This window comes from Mastigoproctus giganteus, chromosome 3 (assembly GCF_048544385.1).
Source record: "Mastigoproctus giganteus isolate SK-2022 chromosome 3, ASM4854438v1, whole genome shotgun sequence".
NCBI classification, from domain to species: Eukaryota; Metazoa; Arthropoda; class Arachnida; order Uropygi; family Thelyphonidae; genus Mastigoproctus; species Mastigoproctus giganteus.
The window spans coordinates 19,342,932-19,357,664 of record NC_143577.1 but is presented as its reverse complement, the minus strand read 5'-3'; the positions used below and the strand labels follow the sequence as shown (position 1 = coordinate 19,357,664).

General features: G+C 39.8%; 1 protein-coding gene across 4 annotated transcripts in view; it reads left to right on the top strand.

The window, feature by feature from the left end:
* Positions 1-14,733, top strand: part of LOC150087771 (large proline-rich protein BAG6) — a 321,988-nt gene that overhangs the window by 157,879 nt on the left and 149,376 nt on the right. For all 4 annotated transcript variants that reach the window (XM_090369196.1, XM_090369195.1, XM_090369194.1 and 1 more), the window contains one exon: positions 304-451. In XM_090369196.1, coding sequence (XP_090225322.1) covers positions 304-451 — 148 coding nt within the window. The remainder of the gene's footprint in view (positions 1-303; positions 452-14,733) is intronic.

The following is a 14,733-nucleotide window of genomic DNA, read 5'->3' as shown; positions in this document are numbered from 1 at the left end:
AAAAAAAAAAAAAATTTTAATTTTCTCATTTGTCAGTTGATTTTTGTGTCACTATATCTTTTGCTTGTTTGTTTGTAAATGGCATGTTATAAACTTCTGTTACTTGTGTTCATCTGTAATGAATGTTTCTCTTACTTAACTGGTATCTTATGTTACCTGGAATTTTTTTTGTTGAAGTTAGTGGTTATGTGTGGTTAGTCATGATTACACGAATAACTACAATTAATTAAGTTTTGTAGGGATTTAAATTATTGGAATCATTAGACTGCATGGAAGATTGTTTTACAAAACTTGTTTTTTCAGCTGCACCTTCCAGTGACCAACAGCATGAACAGCGACAAGATGAAAGTACAAGTACACAGACAAGCACTACTACCTCCACCACTACCACCACTACTACAAGCACTCATGAAAATCAGGGTCAGAATGGAAGAACAAGATCTGAACCAAGGTACATTATTCTTGTAGATATATATATATATATATATATACAGGGTGCAGAGAAACTCTACCTACAAACTTGAACAGGTAATAGATGGTACCAAAAGAAACATTTTTTGTCAAGTAAACATAGGTCGTAAATGAGTCGTTATAGCAGCAGAAGCTATTAAAGGGTTGTAAAAATCAGAACAACACATTCAGTAATTTAATGTCGTTTAATGCATACAAATCATTTGCTGTTGCACACAAAATAGAAAAAACAATTCATAAAAAGTGCTCGAACTGGTGACCGTGATGTTCAATGCATAACTCACACCGACGCATCATTGAATGTTGTAGGCATTGGAAGTTCCTAGGATTGTCTTGTATCTCTGCACTTGCTGCAACAATCCATGCTATAAGTTCCTCCACTGTGTCAGCTGGCGTTTCATACACAAAAGTCTTCATCTTTCCTCAAAAGAAAAAAGTCCAAACAAGTCAGATCAGGCTTCTGGCCAGGCTACAGGTCCACCTCGACCAATCCATGTCTGGAAAGGTTGTATGTAAGTGTGTGCGCATACATGTCTGTCAAAATGTGGTGGTGGTGCACCATCATGTTGGAACCACATTTGTTCTCGGACAATCAGAGGAACATCCTCCAACAGCTCTGGAAGTGTTTGCTCTAGAAAATGCAAATAGAGTCATCCATCTAAACGTGCAGGCAACATGTATGGTCCAACAAAAACGTTTCCCACAATGCCAGCCCATACATTGACACTAAACCTGTGTTGGTAGCCATGTTCAAACATTGCATGGGGATTATTCTTTGCCCACACATGACTTGCAGCTGTTGAACAGTCCCTCTTGGGTGAAACATGCCTCATCAGAGTAAAGCACATTGTTGGCAAAATCAGGCTGCAAGTTGGTTTCCTGTAAAAACCAGTGGGAGAACTCAACACGGTGGGCAAAGTCGGCAGGTTCTAGTGCATGCACTTTCTGGCATCGGAAAGGAGTAGTCCAGCTTCGTGCACCACATCCCACACCAAACGATCTGCATACCCAGTCGGTGTGCAACGGCTCTTATGCTGGTAGAAGGAGTATTAGTGAAGATTTGCAAAACCTGTTCCTGAAACCGAGATGTCCTAGCAGTGTGTCAACGTCCAGTATCATGTATATTCACACCGAAAGAGCCGCTATCCCACAATCTTTGGTGTATTGTGGAAAATGTGTGGTGAGGCAACCTTCTGTCTGGGAAGCGTTCTTGATAAATCGTGCGAGCCTCTCTTCTGTTTCCATTTGCTGCACCATACTTTAAATGGATATCTGCCATTTCTGCAACAGTGAAATGCTCCATGTCTGTACCCGTAGTGATCATAACATGACAATACATGTTCTCTGGATATTTGGTTGTACTCCTCAGAGTCATTAAACCTATAACACTCCTGTTCTCATTTTTGCTTTCCTAGTACTTATGTTATACCAGACTAACTCTATGCTATTAGTGGCAGATACGCACCACTGCGAGGACCTCTGAATGCATGCATATGTTTTATTATTATTATTAGCCATACAGTGTAAGGAAGCCTGAGGCTTATGTTGCACCAGCGAAAAAAATTTCTGAATTACCCCGAGAGAGAGAGAGTCAGAAGTAGAAGGGACTCACCAAGAAAGAGAAGAATGATGATATCCAGCTCAGGACTCTAGGTGTGCCAAGTCCATACTCATCAGATGTGAGCCCCTGGGGTTAATGTTGATCGTAGTCGTACGTTCGAGCACTGTGTTATGGATTGTTTTTTCTATTTTGTGTGCATCAGCAAATGATTTGTATGCATTAAATGACATTAAATTACAGACTGTGTTCTGATTTTTACAACCCTTTAATAGCTTCTACTGCTATAATGACTCATTTATGACCTATGTTTCGTTTGGTACCCTCTATCACCTGTTCAAGTTTGTCAGTGTTCTCTGTAGTGTGTGTGTGTGTGTGTGTGTGTGTGTGTGTGCTTCCTTCCTCCCTGTGATGTAAAAATTTCAGTGCCACATTGGGGGGTGGCTCTGGTACCAGTGACAATTCTTTGACATTGTAGAGATGTGTGTGCGTGTGTGTATACAGTGGTGGGAGAATTGGGGAGGTTGAAATTCATTTAAGGTGCTTCACTTTAAAATTGAACTAGAACTTAGGAATACCCCCCCCCCCCACCTCTGTCTTTTTGGCAGTGTCAAAATAAGCATTTTATTATTTCGCCACTGTGCTTTCTTGAATTTTGTTTGTCGAATAATTTTTGTAATTTTTTTTTATAATTTAATTTTTTATTAGCATTAGCATTTTAGCATTAATAGAGGCATTTATGCAAGAAAGCAAGCTTATGCAGCATCAGCCAAAAAAAAAAAAAAAAACCCCCACTTCCACTTCACCCCTCTGTTCGTTCAAAATACCTGTCCAGCTGAGCCTTAAACTTATTTAGGCTATCAACCTCCACCACAAGGGATGGAAGTCTGTTCCACCAACCAACCACCCGCTGGCTAAAGGCAAATTTCCGCACGTCTATCCTACACCTGTCTTTCCTCAATTTGAATTTATGCCCTCTCAGGTGATTTTTCTGAGCTAGAGGAAGAATCCCATCAGCATTGAGCATGCTCAAACCATTCAAGGCTTTATACACCTCTATCAGATCACCTCGCTGGTGCCTAGTCTCCAGACACTGTAATTTGCAAAACTTAAGCCTTTCTTCGTAAGAGCACCCCTTTGTTCCATTCACTAATCTTGTTGCCCTTCTCTGTACTCGTTCCAGCAGCTCTACATCCTTCTTGAAATGAGGCCTCCAGACCTGTATACAGTACTCTAGGTGTGGCCTGACCATTGCCTTATACAAGGGAATAATCACTTCCTTATCCCTGCTGGAAAAATTCCTGTATATCATTGACAATACTCCATGAGCTACTCTTGCAGCCCGTCTGCACTGCTCAGAGAACTTCATATCTGCCTGCACAACCACCCCCAAGTCCCTTTCATTCTCTACCACTGTCAGTGTAGTACCACAGAGTTGATACGTTGCTCTGGGGTTGCTGTTTCCCATGTGTACTACTTTACATTTGTCAATGTTAAACTTCATTTGCCTCCTCTCAGCCCATCTACTCAACCTTTCCAGATCCTGTTGCAGCAGCATAGTGTCAGTAGTGTCCTTGACAACCCTGCCAACCTTTGTATCGTCTGCAAACTTGGACATTAAGCTTGATATACCATCATCAATATCATTTATAAACACAGAAAACAATAATGGACCCAACACTGAGCCCTGAGGGACTCCACTAATAACATTAGTCCACGATGAGCAGTGTCCATTGATTACCACTCTCTGTCTTCTCCCCCTCAACCACCCCTTTATCCATAGCAGCAGTTTGCCTCCAATGTCACACTGCTCCAATTTGTGTAGCAGTCTTCCATGTGCAACAGTATCAAAAGCCTTTCTAAGATCCAAGTATATAATATCAAAGCTATTCCCTGCATCCAGTTCTTTTGTGACTGCATCATAGTATCCAATCAAATTGGTCAGGCAAGACTTCCCCTTAACAAAACCATGCTGTGTCTGAGCTATAACTGAAGTCTTGTCTAAATGATCCTGCAGTGCTTCTTTAACCAGTGCCTCCATTAATTTTCCTGGAACAGAAGTTAAGCTCACAGGTCTATAATTACTTGTGTCAGCCTTTGATCCTCCTTTGTGAATTGGGGTCACATTTGCACATTTCCAGTCTATGGGTACCTCCCCTGAGTCCAAGGAAGCTCTCATAATTATGGCTAAGGGTTTGCTTACTTCCTTTGCTGCCTCCTTTAATATAACTGGATAGATCCCATCCACCCCGGGTGCCTTTCTTGTGTTTATCTTCAACAGTTTCTCCTCCACTTTACGCCCAGTTATTTCAAGATTCTGTAGCTTACTGCTAGAGTTGAATACACCTCTGGCATTCCCCTCGCTGAATAACTCCTCATGTGTGAATGTCGATGCAAAATATTCATTTAGTTTGTTAGCTACCTGAGCAGGATCATCAACAGTTGACCCATCAATATCAAGTGGACCAATCTGATTCATCCCCTTCCTTCTAGAGTTTACATAAGTAAAGAACTCTTTGCATCCCCTGCCAAGGATTTCTCGTAATCTGCCTTCGCCTGCCTAACCTCCTTTGTAACTTGGTTGCATATCAACTTGTATCTATCATAGGCTTCTGTGTCATGTGTTAATTTGTAAGTATCCCATGCATTTTTCTTCTCTGCCATATGCCTCATTAGTTCATCTGACATCCATTTTGGCCTAAACCTTGAACAATATTTCTTAGTTGGTATGTAAAGCCTAGTAGCTTCCAAGATAAGTTCTTTGAATGCTTCCCATTTTGAATTTGCTGTTGGTAACATCATCAGTTGGTCCCACTGTATAGAATTTAAATACTGTCTCAGTCCATCGTAGTCGCCTTTACGGAAGCAATAACCCTTCCCTTTACCCCTAATGGTAGTTACCTCTTTGAGTAAATCCCACTTCAGCACACTGTGATCACTGCCACCTAGTGGTTCATTTATCTGCAGATTCTTAATGCATGAAGAATCACTGCTGATAATCAAATCAAGAGTATTACTCCCTCTAGTTGCCTCCCGAACATGCTGATGTAGAAAACAATCATCCAATAAATCCACAAAAGCCTTGCTAGTGTGTGAGTGACCAACCCACAAATTCCAGTCAATATCTGGGAAATTAAAATCCCCCATTATAAGACTCTCTGACTTACTGGCCCACTCTATTTCCCTGTACAGTTTCTTATTATACTCATCAGTCATTAGGCCTATAGCACACTCCTACTCTCAATTTTGATCTCCCAATGCTTACGTCATACCAAACTGACTCAACACTGCACTGTCCAGCGATGTCGACTGGCTTCACTTCCTTGGTTTTTATGTGTTTCTTAACTAATAGCATAACCCCTCCCCCCTTCCTATCCTGTCTATCCTTTCTGTAGACGTTGTACTCCCCAAATTGCAGTTCTGCATCCCTTATATCTGTGTGACACCACGTCTCTGATATCCCAACAATATCTGCCTTTGATGTTTTGAGCAATACCTCAAATTCATCAAATTTATTTACTAAACTCCTAGCATTGGTGTACACGCAAGTATACCTGCACCTGTTTCTATTCTTAGCTACCCTAACAACCCATGTGTTTACTTGTACCGCAATGGCTCCCAGCAGTCTCTGAAATATCATGCATCTTGTTTTTCAGGCTTCTACTCATTCCAATAGAAGCAGTGCAAGAATCTCTTTCACCTCTGCCAGTGGCTACTGTCAATCTATTGGTCTTTGTCTCCCCCCAAGCTAGTAGTTTTCCGACCCACCTAACACTGCCTCGATAGCATCAGCAAATATTCTTGCACCCTTTCTATTTAAGTGTATCCCATCCCTGTAGAAGCAATCTCTCCTGTTAACAAGTACAGTCCAGGCTGAAAAAAATTCTACCCCTTGAGCCTTGCACAATCTTTCCAGAGCCGAATTGATCGACAAGGCTCTCATCATATACTCCCTCCTATCGTATCTGGGCAGAATTGCAGACACTTTCAAATTCAACCCTAATTCTCGGCTTTTGTTCAACAGTGACCTGTACTTGTTAAGTAATTCTGCCGGTCTCCTACTCTTAATATTATTAGTGCCAACGTGTACAACTATATCACCTTTTGTGCCCTTAAAAGATGATATTCGCTCTACGTCATCAACCTTTGCCCCTGGCAGACATACCCTGGTCCTGTTCCACCTATCCTTTTTACAAAGCATGTTCCCCGTTTCCCTGACAATAGAGTCACCAACGACTACTAGTCCCTTCGGGACCAGCGCATTCTGCCTTGGGGGTTGTCTCTGTGTCACGCGATGCCCAAGTGCAAGCTCTGGCGTTGATGTGGGCAGCTGAGAGCTTGATGGGCCCCTCAATTTAGTTTCTTCGAGGGCATCCACCCTGTCCTTCAAGCTCTCATATAGGCCCACAAGAACGCTGAGTTGTTGCCTGATATCGATACACTCCTTGCATTGCGCACACACAAAGACATCCCCCTGGCAGTATCATGTCCCGTACCCGATTGCTCTGCAAACATCAAGCAAACAGTGCATTTTATAAGGCTGTGAGTCAGAGGACAACTGCTCCCCTCAGTTCTGCTCTGAGCCACAGCACTTCCATTAGCTTGAGCCTTTTGCTTTGTGTAATGCTATTCATAGCCATTGGACCCAGGTTTAATATGAGCTTATTTATATAAGCTGCTGGGCATTGAGAAACTAACATTGTTTATTTTCATAATAGCAAGATATAAAAATATATATAAAAGTAAAGACCGTATGCTACTCCAACTGGATCTAGATAAGTTGGGCAAATGGGCTGAGAAGTGGCAACTGAAGTTTATCATTGACAAATGCAAAGTACTGCATATGGGTAACAATAACCGAAGAGAAGCATACCAACTGTGTGGTACTACACTCAGGGAAGTGGAAAGTGAAAAAGACTTGGAGGTAATTCTGCAGTCGAATATGAAGTTTGCTGAGTAGTGCAGATGGGCTGCCAGGGCAGGTCATGCAGTGTTGTCAATGATATATAGGAATTTTGCTAGCAGGGAGAGGGTCCCGTTGTACAAGGCAATGGTCAGGCCACACCTAGAGTACTGTGTACAGGTCTGGAGGCCTCATTTTAGAAAGGATGTAGAGTTGCTAGAACAAGTACAAAGAAGGGCAACAAGATTGGTGAGGGGAACAAAGGGGTGCTCTTACCAAGAAAGGCTTAAGTTCTGCAAATTGCAGTGCCTAGAGCAGTGTTTCTCAAAGGGTGTGCCGCGTCACATTAGTGTGCCGCAAAATTTTCCAAGTGTGCCGCGAAATTTAGAAATTTCTTCTATGACTACGTAGGTGTGCCGCGAAATTTTTCTTCTTTGGAAAATGTGCCACGAGAGTAAAAAGATTGAGAAACACTGGCCTAGAGAGTAGGCACCGGCAAGGTGATCTGATTAAGGTGTATAAGATCCTGAATGGCTTGAGCAAGCTGAATGCTGATGAGATTCTTCCTCTCAGATTAAGAATGTGAGGGGCACAGATTCAAATTGAGGAAAGACAGTTGTAGAATATATGTGCGGAAATTTGCCTTAAGCCAGAGGGTAGTTGATTGGTGGAACAGACTTCCATCCTTTGTTGTGGAATTTGATAGCCTAAATTAATTTAAGGCTGAGCTGGACGAATTTGGAACGAATGGAGGGGTGATGTGGGAGGGGGGTTTTTTTTGGCTGATGCTGCATAAGCTTGCTTTCTTGAATCGTATGCCTCTGCTAATGCTAAAAATAAAAATTAGTATTAAACTTTTTTTTTACACAAACATTCCATAAGAAATAATTGTGTATACAGAATTTTGGAATATTTTAGACCAGTGGTGGGCAACCATTGGCATGAGAGCCAGTTCAGACTGAATAAAATGTTTTCAGGCCACATTATAAATCATATCTGAATGCCTTCACCACGAGTTGCCTCTTCAGTTATACTTCAAATAAGCAATACTTCCCCAGTAGAGAAGACTATTGTTATTTATTCTCATTTTATACAACCCAGACAGCCCTTTTCAGGGCTCTTTGGCCCTTCATCTGTGGGTAGGTAGGTAGGTAGATATCCTGATGATATAACAGCTGAAAAACCAGTTGTGAAATTAAGTATGAGAGATGCCAAATGGTGTTTAGTAGTTTAATAAAGATTCAGGGCAAAAGTCTCGGGCTACAAGAAAATTTACAGAAATGTAAGTTAGTGCAAATGCATTGTTTTTATGTGCAGTAAATTAACCGAAGTTATTATAGTGGCATCATTTCATTACATCTCATATTGTGAATGCCTTCACAAGTTGCTTATTCTGCTATACTTCAAGTAAGTAACATGATTTACTATGTATAGACATAATGCATTTGCAGTAACTTATATATCTGTAAATGTTCCTGTAGTCCGAGGCTTTTGCCCTGAATCTTTATATTATGTATTTATGATTATGGACATTAGAAATTGACAAGTGCAATCAAAGCACATAAGTGCTTTTATCGAAGCAAGCACTATTATCGTATATAAAATAAGATTTATGAAAATGTTGAAAGTGCTTTCATTTACATAGCTATTTTGTTGTCCACACTCTAAACCAAAGCAACAAAACAGAATACCATAATAGTTATCTTTATAAGAGATGAAACTTTTGGTTTATATTTTTATAGAAATATAATAATCATTCTTTGACTTTAATATTTTAATATTTTTTGTTTCTTGATTCTGAAATTAGGTTGCAGCCTGCCGTAGCCGAGTGGTCCGGGGTTCAAGCCCGTGACTACTAAATACGATAAATATTTGTATTGACAATTTATTGTAAACTCTACTGACTTGGTTGTCGTGCTGGAGTATAAACAGAAAATTTATTTATTTTTATTTATTTATTTTGCCCACCACTGCTTTAGACCATAGGTTTTCAAACTGTGTTCTGTGGAACCTTAGTTCTATGAGATCTTTGAGAGATAGTAATAATTTTAGAATCTCTGTTATGTTATATTTTACAAACTTTGTTTTTGTATTTTAATGAAAGAAGACAGCTAATGTAGGGTAGGAAAATGTTTGGGGTGAGAGATTTTAAGATGTATATACAGGAATCATTCTCAAATTGCAGAGGATACATTTCTGAAAAGTATTGCATTTGGCAAAATTGTGGTTGGAAAGTCTAAGATTGACAGAAAATGGAGGATTAGTGGAAAAACGGTAAATTTCATTTTTCATTTGTACAATGCACTTCTGAGAAAATTAATTGTTACACGGTTGTTATGGTACTGACAAAGTGTACTGAGTACTGAGAGAGTAGAATATTCACAAAACCCTTCTATGCACTAGAAAAGCAGAGTTACAGGGGTGCAGTATCATGTTGCAATAGCAAAATGCATTTGGGAACAGTGTAGTTGGTCCACCGCTCTTGTGCTCTGATTTTTAGAGCCAATAAAAATGTGTGCGTCATAGACTACCAAAATCTGACATTGCCCACTGAGACCTTATGGATAGCATAGCAGTTATAATAATCGCCTTCACTTAGTGGAAAAGACTTGAGTTTGAATCCTGACCATGGCAAGGGTGTGTGTGTGTGTGTGTGTGTGTGTGTGTGTGTGTGTGTGTGTGTGTGTGTGTGTGTGTGTGTGTGTGTGTTCCCTAAACTCTGGGTTTTCATATGGCAAACAGCAAATTAACTGAAACAAAAATCTACAAATATGCTGTTCCTCATAGCCTTAGTTGCTTTAGCAAGCAATAAAGCATGTTATAACACACCTTATTGCCTGCTAGACTTACCTATGGGAAGTAGGGAAAGTAATTATCATGTTTTGTTTAAGGAGAATGGAATGAACTCATGCATTTAAAAAAAAAAAATATGCACAAATATAAAATAGCTATCTCAAGTCTGCAGTTGAATAGGGATTCCTTTATTAACAATATTTTAATGTGCATTAAAAAATATTCATGATTTAGAAAGGATTCCAGAGGTTCTGTAATTGGCCCAAATTTTTTTTTTTATTATTGTTTTTAATTGATTTGTATGCAACTGCTTTTAATTTATTGTTGACTATTACCCCCCCCCCCCCCCACCTCCTTTTTTAGATATTACAGTTCCATGGTAACAGGCTGGTTACAAACATTTTCTCAGGTATGGCAAGCTATGGCTTGATATCTGGGAGTCTAAAACTCTGATGGAACTGATATTCAGGTGAAATTTGTGAGTCAAATGGACTGAATTGAGTCAAATGGACTGAATTTTGGAGAAACCAAATCCTCTGCTTGCACCTTTAGAAAGACTGTACTTAGTATACTGGTGGCAACCCAGGCTGCCTCTAGTATACCATCATAAGCAGGGATCAAAGTGTGGCATCCACAGCACACTGGGGAATGCCATCCCTTTGTTTCACCAGGCCATACTAGACGTTATGTGATTCTCATCAAGTGGTGCCTATTGCTTATTGTAGGCTTAAGTGATTAAACCCTTGTTTAGTCTCCAGAGCAAAGCTCCAGCAATACCTGTTTCTTCCTTCATGCAATATGATTGATATATTTTGAGGTCATGATGGGCATCATGCTGAGACCCAGTCTTACTTAAAAATGGTTTCCATAGGCTGGCTGCTATCTAATCCACTGGACTTAAACCTGTTTGTAACTCTCCAAGAGGCATCCAGATCAGCTAGTGTATAATCTCGCTGCCTCTGCTCTGCTACCTAGTGACTAGAGGAAGTCTGTGTAGTGTGCATGCGTGCAGGGGCTATTTTGGAGCCACATTATGCCAGAGAGCTGGATATATACTTGCTGTGCATATGCCCATAACCAAAAATTTCATTACTTTGTACAACACATCCTCTTCCTTCTACTTTTATTTTGTACACTGATTTAGTAGATAAAGTAAATGCTTCCAAAAACTTCCTTATTCATTTCACAAATATGTGATCTAAGTTCCAATCTCAGTGATGTCAAGCCCCACTTATTTTTCTGACAGAATCCCAATTATTGGGTGACTCAGTCACTCCTCATTTCAGTTCTTATTATTTGCTCTGATTCCTTTCATTTCAAAGGTAGTACTTGTGTATATGTCCGCTCTGATATTCCCTGTCATAGACTTACCAATTTGTAATCGCCTCCTTTTGATCTTCTCGTGGTTAAAATTTCTGTGCCCCCATTCTCTCAAATTCATCTGTTGCCTTCATTCTCCCAGTCCAGTAATCACTTGGCATTCTTCGATTTTCTTTTTTGAAACTCGACTTTGTCCAATCTAACCTTCCCAACAGTGAAGTAATCCTCCTTAGTGATTTTATTGTTCACAACTTAGTTAGCTTCAGTTTTCTAGTTGCATAAGACCAAACTGGTCAAGTGATTTTGCAGTTACTGATGATTTATTGTTCACTAATTATTTTTACTACTAGAATACCAGATATCCCTAAGCACCCAGTATATGATCTTTTTCTCACAACCACCCTTCTAAGTACATGGTTGAGGTGAGTGATCCTCTAGGTATTTATGTCAGAACTTGGTGATGGTTTTTGTTCCCCAGTGGATCCTTTCTCCCATGATCATTGCATTGTTTAGCATTACAAGAATGCAAAATGGGATGATCTATGAGATTTCTATTCTTTCCTTGGTTGGAGTACTGCTTTAAATCTTCTGATGTCACTATTTTCTCAGGTCATGTCAGTAAAATTATTCTTGTTGGGATGAAATCCTTTACTCCACATTCCACTTTAAAACCTTGTCCTTTATATGAAACCTTGATTTATCAATAAAGGTGCTAAGGCTATTCAAGATAAGAATGTTGCATATCACAGTTGACTTGCATCCAAATCTCCAAGTTAATTTTTTTTTTTTTTTTTTTTTATGTGAACCCCAAACACGAGAGGTATTAGAACCTATAGTACTTAGTACTGTGCTTGGGTTTGAGGTTAAGAAGACGAAAGAAGATATTTGTTGACATTGGACTTGAACTTCTGTAGATTGTAATTTTCAGTAAATATGTATGAAGGAAGGTTGTTCCAGAAAACGGCAGTTGAATGAATAAATGAGGAAGATGAAAAGTTGGTTCTGTGGGTTTGAAGTTGGACAGTAAATGGATGTTGGCTAGTGGCGGCACGTGTTCGGACTGTTTTGAAAGAGAGAGCAGGAATTATAGAACCCAATTCAGAAGAACAGTGCCCATGGAAGTATCTGTAGAAGAGGCATGCAGCAGAAACAGTGCATCTATGAGAAAGCGAGTGGAGAGACTCTGTTAGAGATGAATCATTAATTAACCTAACTGCCCTCTTCTGAATGGAATCAAGAAGCCTGAGAGAGGTTTTGGGGGCACCACCCCAGATGTGGGAACAATATTCCATGGCAGGGCGGATTTGCGATTTATACAGAGTGAGCAGCTGTTTGGAAGAAAAGTAACGCCGAGAGCGAAAGAGAAAACCAAGTTTTTTAGATGCAGAGGAAGCAATATTTGTAATGTGCTTGTGCCAAGAGAGATTAGAAGTCAGGGTAATCCCCAAAAAGAGATATATCATTTTGCCTAGAAATCGGAGTGTCACTAAAGATAAGCATAGGAGCAGAAGAATCCTTTTTGCGAGATATAAGACAAGACTGAGTTTTAGAACGGTTGAAATCAACTAAGTTGTCTTTGCCCCACTGGAGAATTACCTGAAGATCAGCATTTAAGGAATTGGTAGCAGATTTTCGAGAAGTTGAAGCTGATTGAGCAGGACAAGGTTTCTCAAAATGGAAAGTTGAATGCAATGTGTTATCATCGGCAAAACTATGGATAGGATTTCCAGTCAATGGAAGTAGGTCATTAATATACAAGAGGAAAAGAGTGGGGGAAAGAACTGAACCTCGGGGGACACCGGCATTAGTGGAGAAGTTAGAAGACAGAGAGCCATCTACCATCACCCTCAGTGAGCGATCAGAGAGAAAACTAGATAACCAATTACTAAAAACAGTTGGCAAACCATAAGATGGAAGCTTGTTTAGAAGACCTTTATGCCAAACACAATCAAAAGCCTTTGAGATGTCAAGAGCAACTACTTGTGTTTCACCGAACCTTTCCATTGAATTAGTCCATATATGGGTAACATAAGCCAGAATATCTCCAGTGGATCGACACTGACGGAATCTATACTGGTGATCGTTGATCAGACGGAAGGTTTCTAGGTAGTTTAAGAGTTGGCGGTTAATTGATTTCTCCATTACTTTAGAAAGAGTAGAAGTAATTGCAATGGAACGATAATTGGATGGGAGGGATTTGTCACCCTTTTTAGCAACTGGCTGGATATGAGCAAATTTCCAAGCAGAAGGAAAAACACCTTTGGAATAAAAAAGTGAAAAAAGGCGGCAAAGAATAGGAGTAAGTTCAGGAGCACAGGTTTTGAGAACAAGTGGAGAAATACCATCAGGACCTGGAGCTTTCTTAGCATCAAGATTCATCAAAATCCTTCTGATATCCTTTTGACGGAAGACCACAGGACCTACACTAACACTTGCAACAATTGTAAGGCAGTTATTAATCAATCCAAATTGGATTTTGAACAGGCTAAGAGTGGAACATTTGCTTCTTCTCCAAATGATAGTCAAGCATTTAGGTCTCTTGCCAAAGCTATTGGCTGGTTTTATTTCTTTTCTTTTAACTCTTATATTGACAATCTTGATAAACCACCTCCTACCATTCCAGTGCACTCTGCTATATCTTTCTTGTGGTTTTGCATCAAAAGGATGTCAGAAGAAATTCGAACAATCTGGATGCCTAGAAAGCTCCAGCCCCTGATGGTATTTCTCCACTTGTTCTCAAACCTGTGCTTGTGAACTCGACCCTGTTCCGTGTCTTTTTACACTTTCTTATGTCAGTGGTGTTTTCATTCGGATTGAAAATTTGCTTGTGTCCAGCTGTTCCTGAAAAGAGTGACAAGTATCTCCCATCTAATTATTGTTCCACTGCAATTACCTCTACCCTTTCCAAAGTAATGGAGAAATTCATTAACTACCAACTCCTATACTATCTGATCAACAATGGCAATATGGATTCCACCAGTGTCGATCTGTTGTTGATATATTGACTTATGTTGCCCATTTATGGACAAATTCAATGGAAAAGTTTGGTGAAACTCGAGCAGTTGCCTTGACATTTTGATTGTGTTTGGCATAAAAGTCCTCTAAACAAGTTCCCATCATTGAATGTCAACTTTTTTCTGCAGTTGGGCCAGTTTTCTCTCTGACCAATGCCTGGATGTTCACAGTAGTTGGTTCTCAGTCTTCTAACTTCTTCACTGATGCTGCTGCTCCCCAAGGTTCAGTTTTTTTCTCCTCCTCTTTTCCTGTTGTTTGCTAATCATCTTCTGCTGATTCAGTCTTCAGCAAAACTATGATGTTATTCATAGTTTTGCTGATAGCACGTTGCATTCCACCTTCCATTTTGAGAAACCTTGTCCTGCACAAATATAATCAACTTTTTGAATATTCACCACCAATTTCTTATATTCTGTTCTCCAATGGGGGCAAATAGAACTTAGTAAACTTCAGTTCTTCTAAAACTCAGTCCTATAATATTTCTTGCAAAAAAGTCTGCTCCTATGCCTATCTTCGATGACACTAAGATTTCTAGACCAAATGACATATTTCTATTAGGGTTTGTTCCGACTTCTGATCTGTCTTCGTTATAAACACCACAAATCTTGCTTCCTCTGCATCTAAAAAACTGGGTTTTCTTTTTTCCTGTTGGCATAACTTTTCTTCTAAACAA